Below are 15,997 nucleotides of genomic sequence, written 5' to 3' on the forward strand. Positions count from 1 at the left end.
TAGAGGGTAGGGTTAGAATAATTAATTTTTTGAAATGGGTAGACATGAGTCTGTTATTTTTCTGTTGGCCAGTATTCGTGTGCACAGCCCAGGATATTTTTGTAATATAAATAAATCCTGGGCATTTGTGCTGTTTCCCCAGAGAATAACTCCGTACCTCAAAAATGCGAAGCCATCAGCATTATACGCGGCTAGTGCGGTTTTTAAGTTGGTAGTTCTTTTTAGTTCTCTGAGGCCAAATATAAATTTAGATATGGCCGTTCCAATTTAAATTGCTGTCGATTTCAATGCCTAAAAATGTTAATTTCTCGGCGCATCCGATGTCCGTGTTTTTAAAAGTATATTTAATATTTAATGGTTCCCTTTGGTACGGTCGCAAAATATTGTACAATATATTGCGATATTAATTATATTGTTTATTTTAATTGTAACAGTATTTATGACCAGACTGAATATACTACGAGGAAGATACAAGATCTTTCAAAAGTAATTTTTTTTAGCTGGGTAATATTCAAAACATTTTTCAACAGCCTACGTATCTGAGCCTAGAACTACTTTCTGTACCTATAGAAAATAGAAGCTCAGTCGTAGTAACCAAATCTTGCTCGTCGTTAAACAAAAATCTCTTCATTCTCTCATCGTCTTTCTAAATTTCAAACTAGCTATTTGTGAATTTCAAATAAAAAGCATGTAGCCTGAATTAATGAACTTTATTAATTTCTTCTGGAGCCATTAACTATTCGCCGCATTCACAAAAAATAAGTATTTAACATACTCTGTTTCTTATGACTGTCAATTATTGTCAATATGTTTGGAATTTACGAAAACCCAACAACCTTCGGTTACGTAACCAATTTAACTGGAACCATATAACTATGTCTGTCCGTCTGAATGTCAGCGAATGTACCTTGTAAACCGCGATAGTAAGACGGCCGAAATTTTCACATGGCCTCTGCCGCTATAAAAATAAATACGAATAAATAAAATAAAAAATTCCAAAATAGTGACAGTTGAATAAAAATGAAACAGTGTGTACAAAGACCACAGAATTGAAAACTTTATCAAGAAGCGAGAGAACAATACGACATAGATTGTTTTCTTCTTTATTCATAGAGTAATGACATTAACATTCTAAATAAATTATGTATTTAGTTCTGATATTTTTTTCTCTCGCACTCCTTTAGTCGACTAGACCAGACTTTACCCAAATGAGCCTTACATAGCCAAGCGTAACGACTGTCTCATTCAATATCAAACGAAAGTGCTCATCGGACATAAATAAGTTTAAAAGTTAAGAAGAATTGTGTGAGTTCCACAGTCCAGTCTCACTCAATCGGCTAAAATACAGCCGTCAAAAGTCACGCATGTCTGTTACAACAATATACCTACTGCAGTCGAGATTGCTTTAATTTTAAGCACTGGTGAGGTAGGTAGGCAAAACGAGTAGGAGAGCGAAATTTGCCGACTTCATTTAAAAAAAAATAACATTTTTATGGGTTTGTTGGGCTGACATAAATTATTACTAAACATATCTAGGGCGCGGACAGAGACATTATATCAAACATCAGATCTAAGAACAACAACACACCACATGAGATCCATACTTGCTGAACTACATTTTTACAATAATAAGTTTATAAGATTTAACAGATATAATTAATCATTTTGTAAGAACCACCTAAATGTGATGTAATTTATTTTACACCCATGCTTTAAATCCTCTATTAAAGATTCTGAAACAGTTAGCTTATTGCCAACATTAAAACACCCAATGTTCTAATAACCATTACATCATCCAAACGAGTGTTGTAATGTTGTACTGAATTTCATAACAACACTCCTATGTTTTTTTTCGATCCCTTCATGCGCAAAGAGTTTCAACAGACAGCCACATTCTTATTGCTCGATGCGTGGTATCTGTATGAATTTAAAAAAAAAAGAACATTTCGTTTACGCGCGTTCCACACTACCAGAACGTCGCACGCCGTAAAAAAAAAAGTAGGTTATTCGAATCCCCGCCATTTTTCTTCAATATTTTTACTGGTTTGTTTACAAAAAACGAGCGATTCATTTTAAACGCTGCAAAAGAACATTATATTGTAGTGAATTTTAATTATTGCACTATACAAAATGTTAATTACTACAAAAATAAATAATTGTTTCATTAATACTTAGTTTATTTGTATATAATCAGTAATGTATGATATTAGGTTACTACGAGGACTGGTGTTTTAATGTTAGCAGTAAGCTAACTTTTCCAGAAACTTTTAAAGGATTCATGTTCTGGGTGTAGATAAAGTCTTGTATGCAACTGTTGATAATTAGGTATTAAAACACTCATTTGATAGTATTATCACACTCGGCTTCGCCTCGTGTGATAAATCCACATTCGTGTTTTAATACCGATTATTACTGTTGCATAAATAACTATTATCTACACCCATGCTTTAAATTATTACAACACTCGTTTGGATGCTGTAATTGTTACTAGGATTGGCTTATTTAATATTAGCAGTAAGCTAAATGTTTCAGAATCTTTTATAGAGGATTCATATTATGGGTGTAGATAGTCTTGTATGCAACTGTTGATAATTAGGTATTAAAACAGTCTTGTGATGCTATTATCACACTCGTCGGCGAAATTCGTGTTTTAATACCGTTGCATAAATAACTATAACTTATATTATTATTATTTGTAACATCACTTAAGATCACCCCATATGATTAATTAAATTTAAAAAAAAATCATCTATTATCAGGGAACAAATATCATGTTCATATATCATATTTGATAATAATTTTGCAATTTTAGATTATATAACTTCATTGATATAACAAATTTTATTCTCTTTTGTGACATAATTTAATAGCGTGTTATTGTCATCAGTAACCGAGGCATCATTTACCATGTGAACATTATTGTGAAGACCACTGTCAGGTGAGCAATACAGCCGTAGCTCAGTGGCAGTTAATGGCACTAGGAACTGACATGATGAAGATTGCGCTGCCGGCGACACTTAATCCGGTCCATGATTTAGTCCCGTGGGTTCTGGCGGTATTTGTGTATTATACTGTGTTTATATTAGTGTAAACTTACTTTGTAAGCGGAATGTTTCAAATAAACATTGAAATCATAAAAACTTAATATTGTCGTAAATGTAGTTAGGCGGCGTTGATTCTCATGGTAACACAATATGTATAATTCTCATAAAAATTAATATTACATGTAGTTGATCTTAAGTATATACTCAATAATCATAATAATAGGCCTACTTTCATTCATAACACACACCAAGACTAGTTCTGTAATGTTTAATTAAAACAGTTTGTACAACTATAGGCTATCTAGGGTTTAAAGCCTTTATGTATGTATCCCATACACTAAGGCTATCTAAATCACGTGAGAACGAAAAAGGTATCTATATCTGAGAGGTTGTAGATGTATTATCTAGAGGTCACAGTGTTATTGAGCTGTCAGATATTTTTATGTGTGCGTAATTCATCTAAAATTCTTCATAAACATCACTTTTAAACATCATGTTTTTAAAGTCCTTTGGTACAAGATTATTAAGCACAAAATTCTTCAGTCGATTTTCACAGCGCTGTATATTTTTCTAACGAATGAATAAGCAGCGAAGAATCCTATAGTCCCGGTGAGAAGCCAAAATGTTATGACCATTAGTCCTGAAAAAAAAATCTTAAGATTTTATATGTGTATTAATCCTAGAAGTGAGGGTTATCACTTTAAAAACGTTACAAATTGTTTAGATTTACAAGAGCGACATCTCAAGTCAATTTCCTAATATCCTGTAGATGAAGCCACAACCAGAGATTTGAACAAAGCATTCAAGATTTTATGACGATACGTCACTCGAAGCTCAGTTGGCAGAGCACTGGCACGGAACGCCAGAGGTCGTGGATTCGAGTCCCACATCGTTCATAAAATTTTGTTTTTCAAACTATATTTGTGAATCTTAGGATTAGCATTACTTATTTATTTAACCTGATGTTGTCCTAATTATCAATGTTAAAAATTCAGTTATTTCAAACTCTTGAATTTTCCAAAAAAAATTATCGCAATTATAATATATATTTACTCTTACTAAAGTTACAACTTTAGTTATTCTAGAAAAGTATTATTTATTATTTTATTTGACAAAAAACCATTTGTCATCTTAAATCACAGGACAGTGAAATGTTCATTAAGGCGAGTTTAATAGCTACCAAAAACGCAATACAACCATTTCTTGTTTTATACAACGTGGTGCTACAATGGGGACAAGTAAACAAACTTACGGATAGAGTAACTTAACCTTAATTTTTTTTATGGTATAGGAGGACAAACGAGCGTACGGGTCTCACCTGTTGTTAAGTGATCACCGCCGCCCACAATCTCTTGCAACACCAGAGGAATCACAGGAGCGTTGCCGGCCTTTAAGGAAGGTGTACGCGCCTTTTTTGAAGGTACCCATGTCGTATCGTCCCGGAAACACCGCACAAGGAAGCTCATTCCACAGCTTTGTAGTACGTGGAAGAAAGCTCCTTGAAAACCGCACTGTGGAGGACCGCCACACATCCAGATGGTGGGGATGATATCCTAACTTGTGGCGTGTCGTGCGAAGGTGGAATTCGGCGGCAGGAATCAGGTTAAACAGCTCTTTAATTTTTATTACCGATTAATTAATACAATTTCAACAACACTGTGAAAGTGATCTAGTAGCCGCCCGCTATCGGAGGCACAGACACCTACTTCGTGCCATCTTGTGCGACCACGTAGGTGATTAAAATTTTCTTTCATCATCACCATTTCAGCAGGTAGACGTCCACTGCTGGACAAAGGCCTCCCCCAAATATCGCCATGACGATCGGTCCTGCGCTGCCCTCATCCATCCTACTCAGGCTATCTTGAACAGATCGTCGGTCCATCTTGTGGGAGGCCTACCAACACTACGCCTTCCGGTACGTGGTCGCCATTTGAGGACTTTACTGCCCCAACGGCCATCTCTCCGCCGACTGCCCTGCCCACTGCCACTTCAGTTTCGCAATCATTTGGGCTATGTCGGTGACTTTGCACATCCTACGGATCTCCTCATTTCGGATTCGATCTCGCAGTGTAACTCCTTTAGCTTAAAAAAATTTGTGTCGCAAATATATATATATATATTTTTTTATGCAATCATTTACTTTTTTATGGCTAAAGTTAAGTAGTTCAACCAGTCTGTTTATTTAATGTCGTCATTGAAGCTGCACGCTGTTAAGTTAATTAATGAATAAATTAATTATGTCTGTAATTAAAATAATCTGTCAAATTTTGTTTGCTTGGGACATTCGCCGCCTACATAATAGTGGTCCGCGCGTCTATAAGTGTCATATTCGTGGTAATTATAATTACATTACAAGTCAATCCTCATGTGACTGGCGTTACAATTTGACCGGGGTATAAGATAGCGCAATGTCTAAGTATTGTGTTTAAGTTATGACTCATGTTACTATTTGGCTCTCTGTTTGATGCCACTTGCCCTCAAATCATATGTCCTACCGTCACTTTTTGTCATCCAATTTTTGTAGAAAGAAATATTTTTTCTGTATTATCTGTTTATATGTCATAAGTATTCAGTGGTCATAATTCTTCAAAAAAGGTAGATGCATATTAATGTATGTGGAGCCTGAACTTTTCAAATTATTCAAAATTAAATATTTTTATTCAAAATAGGATATGACATCACTAGTTGAAAGTCAAAAAACTACCACCCATTCCAAAATGAATGCCTCAGACCTGAGAAGAATGGGCGCAACAAACTCAGCGGGCTTTTTTTTTTCATCGAATAAATATGTTTACAAAGTAATATTGTACAATTAAACTTATTATTTAATAGCCTGAGGGCGGTCACTCCATTCCCAATCTGTGGTATCATTAAGAAAGTCATTTATGTTATAGTAACCTTGAATTTTGCTCTCAATGATTCTTTAGGACCTAGGTTATAAATAATGCGAATAGCCCTCTTCTGCAGCACAAATATTGTATTAATATCGGCAGCGTTGCCCCATAGCAATATACCATAGGACATATTACTATGGAAACAACTAAAGTATACTAGTCGCGCCGTATCTATGTCAGTTAATTGTCTGATAACTATAACTTATAACCAAAGTAAGTCTAAGTATAAGTCATAAAATACTAACCGGTGTATCCTATGTACAATAATGTGGGTATAAATTCAGTAATGTCCAGCATAGTGAAAAAGTAAAATATTGAGTACACTAATATGTATACGGCTGATCCCCCGGACACAATGAAGCTCTTCCACCACCAATGGTAGTCCTGGAAGCAAATTTGTTAAATTATTAATAACATTATGCCATCATAAGTAATATGGTATCATTAATAATATTACCTCTCCACATAGCTGCAAGTAAATCATACAAATTGATATTTGGGAAACAGAAACGACCAATATACAAAACACCAAAAACAAGAATCCGAATAAATAATAAAACTGGTTTTCCCAAAGTGCATTAAATATGAAAAACAACTCTATAAAAACTGCTCCAAATGGAAGTATACCCGCCATTAATACACTGTAAGAGAAAAAAATGTTTTTTAACTCAATGATGATTAATTAATATGAGGGTAGTCTTGCCATAAATATTGTTACCAAGAAATCATCAATTTATTATCTATTCCCTACAACATTATTCATTAGTTCACACATTAATGTAATAGCATTCTTTTAATATAAACGGACCAGTCATCGCCTCTCCCAACCATCCCCACCACCTAGATATGTGCCGTTCCACCACATTGTGGTTTTCAAGGATATTTCTTCCACGAACAATTTAGCTGTGGAATGAGCTTCCTTGCGTGGTGTTTCCAGGATAACACACCGCTCCAGTGAATGCTCTAGTGTTGCAAGAAAATATTGGCGGCGATGTTCACTTAAGGGGGCTTGTATGTTAGTTTGTCCTGCTCTTACATTAAAAAATAAATAAATATACGGAATAGAAAGAAGCGAACCACGGCACCGTCATAACCAATAATACATTTGCAAGCATGACGATGCCTGCCGCCACAAGGACTCATCCAAATGATAAGAAAGAATGTGTATCAACTTAAGCAATGCTTACTAAATACTCCTACTTACCTACAATAAAAGTTGACAAGTTTGTTTTTGTATATAATCGCTAATCAAAAGTACCGTTTGTAAACTAACTATTCCGTTAAACATTTATATTTAAGTGATATCCCTCACTACTGGAATTAAGTATCCAAATTTAAAGTTTATTCAGGAATCGCACCCGCGCCTCTCGGCCGGCGATCGACAGGTAGGCTTAGTTGTTAAGAACGCTGGTACTTAACGAGAGAGGAGTTTGAATTCCGCATCGTCCATAAATTTTTCGTACAAATGAGATTTAATTATAATTAATTTAGTTTCAATCCACGCTGGACAAACCTTTTTTTTATATAAATTATTTACTTTTGGACAGGATTTCTCCAGATTCCATCTTAGAATGCCTTTATAGTACGAATTCAAGATGGATGGTCCGATCTTTTCCACATAAACAGTGGATATTTCATCATAAAATGGGCAACATAATTTGGTCCTTCTGTTCTATGCGAAGATATTTTTTCGCTGAGCTGGCCTTATTCTCTCTGGTGTTCCCACTTTTTAATATCACAAAGATTGGCGCGAAAATGAGGTTAACACAATGAGTAGTCATATGAAGATGACACGTTCTAAATTCAAATGCTCTATTCTTTAACATTATTTATGGCCAGACTATTTATATAGTACGTATGATATACCTACCATATAAAAATGTTCATATACCAGGCTTGTTCTGGTACCTTTCTTGGTATAAAATTAGTGCGAACAGGGTGTTGGAACGGCTGTTTTCTAATTCCAAAGTAATATCCTAAATATACCAGGGGCAAAGATATACAAAACCATAGACATAAAAGGGCCATCATTGTAGAGAATGGCACAGCGCCACTGGAATGTTTACCCATAATAAAGAAATTTAAAAAGAAACATGTTCCAAACACAATAGCTGGAAATAGTGTGGCGGTCAGAAATGCGGCTTGTTTCCATTGTTTTCCCTTCATTGTGTTATACAGTCGAGCTGAGTAATATCCAGCTATCAGACCCATGAAAACGTATAGGAATATAGCAACTGTCATTAATTCTCCACGACTGGCTGGCGATAGCATGCCCAACATTGCAATAACTGCAAAAGAAAACAATTATTATCAAATTATTATACAGCCTGTCCCAAAATATACTGTCAAGCGGGAGTTCAGAGGTCGAACAACAGCCTTAGAGCCGACCGAAACACAACAATGTTGCCGCGCGATTACTGTCGGTTTTCGAGTTATGATTTATTTAGAATTTTTTGTCGAATTCTTCAAAAAAAGAAAACATAATAAACAATTAAAACTGATTGATTGTTTCTGAATAGCACAACTTGCATATACAAAATCAATTATTGTGGTCACACGACGGGGATTAAATAAATCACTGAAAAACTGTTGCCCACCCTTGTATTAAAGTGCCATTTTTATCGTTAATTTTTTAACCAAAGCATTTTACTGTCTCTACGATGTCATAATAAAAATTTTACTCGAAGCGATATAACCTGAATAATTCGATGGCAACAAACAAACAGTCTACATGTGCCTTTTTCGCGGATAAATAGGTGTTTCGATTAGGAATAGCACGAATCATCAAATTGCACACGTATCTCAAGATCTCTCTGTGACGAATAATCTCTTGTAAGACAGGATTCGAAGAAAAATACGAAAAAATATCATAATTCTTTGGAATTCTCACTCAAGTAATTACACTTGACACTATTTTTTGGGACATCCTGTATATGTATCTGTAGTTATGCTCTTTAGGCCCCATGAAGTGAAGTTAAAATTTGATATTTGATTAAACTAAAAATGGAAAATTAATAACAAAATTAATATTTTTCAATTATGAATTAATAAAAATAATCAAGTATTTATAATTAGTACATATATTCATTATTTGGCTATTTATAATTATTTCGTTAAAAGCTTTAAATGAGTAAAAATAATAATATTAAAAAAAAACATACAGATTGTAATAAGAGACATAAAAAATACTTGGATTCCACTGCCAATTACAGCAGCAAATAGCATCCGTTTAGGAGGTGGTCTAAAGACATCACCATGTACTAATTTCCAACCAGTCTCCTCGATCATATCTTCAATATTTTCAAATGAATTATATTTCGCTATGTCTCTCCTTAATGTGCGTACCATTATCATTGTTAGAATTCCTACAACAATTTTAAAATAAAATTAGCATGTAATTTAATGATAAATAGAAACAAGAGAGTCAATTTTTTTTTATACTGCTGTAATTTGATTGTCACCGCAAATCAGAGAAATACAAACTGGGAATATCAGCTGTATCACATCTGTACTCTGGCAACAATACTATATGTAATAAAAAAAGTTTTGGTAAGTACTTATAAGTTAAAACTTTTTATTTGCCTAAAATTTAATCTTAAGTTTTCCTTTTTTTTTATGGAATAGGAGGACAAACGAGCGTACGGGTCACCTGTTGTTAAGTGATCACCGCCGCCCACAATCTCTTGCAACACCGGAGGAATCACAGGTGCGTTGCCGGCCTTTAAGGAGGGTGTACGCGCTTTTTTTGAAGGTACCCATGTCGTATCGTCCCTGAAACACCGCACAAGGAAGCTCATTCCACAGCTTTGTAGTACGTGGAAGAAAGCTCCTTGAAAACCGCACTGTGGAGGACCGCCACACATCCAGATGGTGAGGATGATATCCTAACTTATAGCGTGTCGTGCGAAGGTGGAATTCGGCGGCAGGAATCAGGTTAAACAGCTCTTCGGAACACTCCCCATGATAAATGTATAAAAAATTATTTTGGTTAGCATGTAAATTACAATTAACTTGTAAATTTACTTTTCAGAATAGCATAGCTAAATTAATTTTGGTGTTACTTATTATCTAGCAAACAAAGGCCAGGTGTACAAAGATGAAGTCTGTAACAGGGAGGAAAGAAAGATGGCTGTTCCAGGGAAATAGATTTTTTCTATTAGAGTGGGAAAACGGGCAAGAGACTCACGGGATGGGGAGAGGTGAGGCAACCGCCCATGGACATCAGCAACAACAGGTGCCGGCCGTTAAGGTGGGAGTATGCTTTTTTCTTGAAGGAAAACGGCAGCCGGTAATTGATTCCACAAATTGGCTGTGCGAGGCAAGAAATTTCTAACAAAGTTGTGGAATGCCAGACGTCTACGTGATGCGAATGGTACTTTGCACGTAATGTCCGATGGTGGAATTCGGCCGCTGGAATCAACCCGAACAGCTCCTCTGAGCACTCCCCGTGATAAATGCGGTAGAAGATGCAGAGAGAACCCACATCTCTACGCAATGCTAGAGAATCAAGCCGATCGGAGATGACTTGATCGTCGATGATTCGAGCCGCTCTTCGTTGTATGCGGTCAAATGGAAGAAGCTGGTACTGGGGAGCACCCGCCCAGAGGTGAGAACAGTACTCGATTCGAGGCCGAATTTACGCCTTATAAAGTTGCAGGCGGTGGCTTTTAGTGAAGTAAGTAGTCTCGCCTTACTGAGTACACCAACCTTTTTAGAGGCCAGTTTGGCCTTCTCTTCCAAGTGACCACGGATTTTTTAAGTCGGAGCATGCACCGTTGATGCTCCGATCGGCCAAAAAGCTAGCGACCCATTTGCACAACTTCTCGGGAAGCCCATAGGATGGCTGTTTCGCTATAAGCGCTTTATGCCACACCCGATCGAATGCCTTCGCTATGTCCAAACTCACCGCCAACGCCTCTCCTTTCGACTTAACCGCTTGCGCCCATTTATGGGTGAGGTATGCAAGAAGATCACCAGCTGAGCGACCCTGACGGAAACCGTAATGGCAGTCGCTGATCAGCTGGTGATCCTCTAGGTATCCCAAGAGCTGGCGGTTGATGATCGACTCCATTACTTTGGAGAAAATGGAGGTAATGGCAATGGGGCGGTAGTTGGACGGATCCGAACGTACACCTTTCTTAGGGATCGGGTGCACTAAAGCCGCCATAATTTCGGGACTACGCCTGATGAGTAGGAGAGCCGGAAAAGACGGGTAAGGACCGGCGCCAGTTCCAGAGCACATGTCCGCAGCACTATCGGGGGAATGACACCGGGCCCGCTCGATTTGTGAATGTCCAAGGTGAGAAGCGCCTTAAGCACGGCGCAATGCCGGATAATTACCTCCGGCATGTATGACTCGCACCGCGGAATATGCGGTGGTGGTGCACTTTGGTCATCTAGAGTCGAGTTGGACGCGAAGGTAGCCCAGGAGATCAGCTTTCTCTTTCGCGTCATGGGCCAGCGAGTCATCGTCCCTGTGCAGTGACGGAATGGCTGGCTGGCAGAAGTTTCCTTGGACAGCCTTGACGAGCGACCAGAACGCACGAGTTCCCGAGGGAAGGCGTGCAAGTCTCTCGCCAATTCTGCCAATGTGCTTCGACTTCACGTCAGCAATAACTCTTTTGAAGGACCTGGAGGCATGATTGAAGTGTTTTTTAAGTTCGCTGGAATTCACATCCTTTGATACCACCGCATTGACCCAAGCCTGATAGCACTCCTGCTTTCGGCGAGACGCCATTTTACAGGAGCGGTCAAACCATTCTTGGGACCTGCCACCGATAGGCACAGAGGAGGATGGAATGAAGAGTTCCATACCTTGCAGTACCCCATCAGCAACAGCGTCAGCAGCGGCACCTGGATCACCCAGCGAAAAACAGATCTGCCTCCACGGGTAAGATGCAAAAAAAATACCGCATGGGACGAGTGGGACTATAGTGCCACACGCGGCGACAGCCTAAGAAGCGGGACCGTGTTAGGCGCGTGATCGGCACGGTGCTACGGATCAGGCAGTGGTCCGACAATCCCAGAGGAGGGTCAACAGAAACTAGGTAGCCGTCCGGATGAGATAGATGAGGTCAACAGAAGGTCCAACAGTGATGGTGTATGATCTTCCACAGTTTACAATAATATTCTACTTCTAGTTGCTGCTGCTCTATATGAGAATCCAGCCCCACTGGTGGCTTCAGTCATTGCATGGGGCAAAAACCAAAACCAAGAAGATGCCCATGAACTATGATTATAACTGAAAATCAATCCTAACAGATCTAAGTGTAGGTACATTTTGACAAAGAACTGACGTTTGGACCTCTCTATGAACAAATAATTAGCAAAAATAAACATTTTGGATTCATTAATAGTGTTTCAAAGGGATTTAATAACAATTTTTGTCATTGACCTCTATCATTTAAAGTGTTAATGAATATTTTTGTAGTATTTGGTAACCATTTTACATTGTTCAGTGACGGGTTACAAAATGTATATTATAAATGTTTGAAAATATTAGTACAGAGAAGACATAGGCAGCAACTAACAGGAGAGGTGAGTTTAATTTGAAACTTTATCTTTGATGAACAGAAGGAAGTATCATGACCACTTAACTATTTATAAAATAAAAAATTCATCATCAAACATTGAATTAACAAAATTAAAACTCTCACATTATCATTTAAATGATTTCATTGTATTTAGCTTTATAAAAAAAAATTAAGGATTAAAATGTGTGTAACTGTGTTTTTACATTACATTTTGTATAAAAGTTACATTTTTATTATTATTTTAGTTAACCTGACATTTCAAGACCTTTCCAGATATCATGTCCCCTTGAAAACAAGAAGCAAAAATAATTTAATAGTGTAACACTCTCATTGATCAAAGAAAACACTATGTATTTAATTAATTAATGTAAATATAAGAACTGATAAACTTACCTGATAAAAAGAATAACACAACAAGGGAGTTGATAATAGAAAACCAATGTATCTGAACATCTTTCATGCCTAAGTAGATATCCCACCTAGAAGCCCACTGAATGTCTGATTCTCCCCATTCAACAGCATATGTGAAGTATAATTTTGTGCCTGTGTCTTCATTGACCAGTTGTGGCTTCGGAGCAGATCCAAATATACAAGAATCATCAATAAATGTATATTCATCTTTATTTATTGAATATGTTTCAACCTCAAATCCTACCACCCTATATGAATCACTGAAAATGTAACAGAATGCAACATAATAAATTTATTCATAGCACTAATTGATTTAAATCTTACACAAAGGAAGATAGAACTTACTGGCTATGTCGGTGATATTTCAGTAAAAATTTCAAATGATTATTTATGTATGCCTTGCCTTTGGACATAAACCCGAGTTTGTAACCTTGTTCCAGAGTCTTCTCAGATGTTTCTCTATTAATCACCTTTGTCGCTACTGGTAAATTATCTACCAACCTAAAATACATAATTAGTTAACAGTTAAGCAAAACATATTGCATATTCTCTAAAACTTACATATTTTTTCTAAGACTTCATTGCAGATTGGGTGACTTACAGGTGCACAAAATATTCGTGTTCAATTCGACTTGCGACTTTTTCAGATTCTTCTACACTCCAGTTCAAAGGATCATTTGCTTTATGACACAAAAGTCTACATTTAATGTTTTCTGCCATATGAACTTTATATGGTGTGTTTACTATACGATCACCCCTTAAGACTTCGCCTAAGTTCTCAGATTTATATACAAATGACCCATTTATGGGTAAGCATAAAGGTAAAGAGTAGTAAGAATAAGGAAGCTGTGTGTGTATACTAGTCATCTTAACGGCTTTAACTTCTATTTTCTGTCCTTTTTTGAATTCCACTGGTGCAACGCCAGGCACATAAAATGCATTATTAAAAATAATAAACCAGGACACATATATGAATATCTGCATATAAACCTGAAAAATGCGATATCGATCAACTTTCATTCTACTTCATTATTAATAGCACACAGGACATTATAACATATCTTGGATACTTACACGATAAGTCAGCATTGTTATTGTTGTTTATGAACAATTTGCGGCACTTGGCCGATAAACGTTTAAAATATAAGTGTTCTTAAGTTCATGTTTGTGGTTTTATCTAGGATAAAATATTTTTGATAACAATCCGAAGAGTAGCGCACAGATGACCAGATGACATTTTATTCATAAAATTTATTCAAAGAGAACCGATATGTTCAAATAAATTTACTCCAACGAGCAATGACATTCTGTACATATAGACAATGAATGTCATATAAAAATGGAAACCGAAATATGGCATATGCCACAAATAACAGCCAAGCTTCGACTGATATGTCTATACATTTCTGCGTTTAATCCAGTTGTTGAAAATATTAATAAGGTCAATATGCAGCAATGTAAACATTTTTTCAGTTTAAGCTGCGGATTTTGAACTTAGAACCCGATTTGCACAGTGAAATCAGTGGATTAGAAGTTAGGTATTTTTTGTGAACCCTGACGAAAAAGGGGATTAATGTAAGTTTTACGTTTGATAGTCTGTCCCTATTTTCTGATCAAGATCTTTTCAGTTGGAGGTTTTTACGTTTTTAACCTTTAACCGCACTCTGATTGTTGAAAGTCGCCCAATTACCGCGCGCTTACACGAACGCGCGGCGCGTTATATATGCGTATTATTTTACGTGTAGCACAAGAATACTTATAGTTACGGTGATTTCAGTGAATTTATCTGAAATCTACTGAAAAAATTTATTATAATAACTGCAAATTATTTGATTTATAGCTTTGTTTTATTTTAAACAGACCTTTCTTTAGACAAAAGTTGAAAAACAGTTATATTTTGGAATAAACGAGGATTTTCAAAGAAAAAAATTGATTTTGTTTATATGTATTTATGGTTTTATAATGAAGTTTACATGCTTCATAGTTATAATTTGAGATAATCCTGCAGAACGACACCCACGAAATTGACGATTAACAGAGATTGCACGCGTTAATAGCCGTACATTCATAACACTTATGTGAATAGATGTTCAGTATCTAGACTTTATATTTATATACTGAACGATTGGAAATTTAATCTACTTTTTATTGAATAATATAACCACTGAGCCAAACGATCGAGTGACGTTCATAAATTATGTCTTTGTTCAACTCTCAGGGTGTGGCTTCATCTACAGGATAAATTGTATAATTTGTTTATTATATTTAATAAAACAAAACATACTAACCTTTTACTAGTGTAGGTTGTACTTCTGTAAAAGAAAACATGCATTTCTCGTCTTATAGCTGAAAAAGTAAATTCATCAACTTTGTCTGGAATGTTCTTGTTAGGGCCAGTTTTATGAAATACGTGGCTTAAATTCTTCAGTGATTTTGCTCACTATCACCGCAGCAATACACAAAATCTCCGCGGTATTATTTGCAATAACCTTTTCAGACACAGATATACGAGTGCATTGTCTCTTTTTTGGCGGTGACAGCTGGTCCTGTTTCGTTGACGAACCTGGATCTGTACCTATCTATGATATGTTTTGTTATGACAACAACGAAATAAAACAAAATTGATAAACAAAATAAAGAAAACTTAACAACAAACAAAAACCTAACTACTACAACGGGAAAGCAAGAAGAGCACATTCTATCACGACGAATGTCAGAAACCGAATGAACAAAACAATATGGCGACCAGTCATACCCGTCACTACGGCCAAGATTTTCAATAATATTGTACCTATACCTACAACAAATAATATCAATATCTAACATCTAACCTTTAACGTAATACCTTCGTAGCAGTATAGATCGTAGAAATATAAATCGTGCGTATGTCGAAAGATTCGTTCTTAAAAGAACATATTATTTTATATACCGTTATATTAGCTCTGTTAAGAATCATTTCATAATGGTGTAGGTACATCAAATCATAGAATCATGCAGATCACCAGTAGTCATCTGAGTAGAAGTACAAGCATCCTCATATTCTCTCGAAGACCGCAGATATACTCACGTGACCAGTCGTATGCTCCGCGGTACATAACCTCACAGCAAGGCCAAG

General features: G+C 36.4%; 1 protein-coding gene across 1 annotated transcript; it reads right to left on the reverse strand.

The window, feature by feature from the left end:
- Positions 1-693: 693 nt before the first annotated feature.
- Positions 694-14,125, reverse strand: LOC126972781 (transmembrane 9 superfamily member 4). Its single transcript, XM_050819824.1, has 9 exons — positions 13,957-14,125; positions 13,484-13,872; positions 13,228-13,383; positions 12,865-13,142; positions 9,100-9,303; positions 7,809-8,226; positions 6,396-6,579; positions 6,184-6,322; positions 694-3,684 (listed from the first exon to the last, which is right to left on the reverse strand). Exons 1-9 carry the CDS (start codon positions 13,969-13,971, stop codon positions 3,584-3,586), a joined length of 1,884 nt encoding a protein of 627 aa, XP_050675781.1. The 5' UTR covers positions 13,972-14,125; the 3' UTR covers positions 694-3,583.
- Positions 14,126-15,997: the final 1,872 nt, after the last annotated feature.

The sequence above is a fragment of the Leptidea sinapis genome, chromosome 27 (assembly GCF_905404315.1).
Source record: "Leptidea sinapis chromosome 27, ilLepSina1.1, whole genome shotgun sequence".
Taxonomy (NCBI): domain Eukaryota; kingdom Metazoa; phylum Arthropoda; class Insecta; order Lepidoptera; family Pieridae; genus Leptidea; species Leptidea sinapis.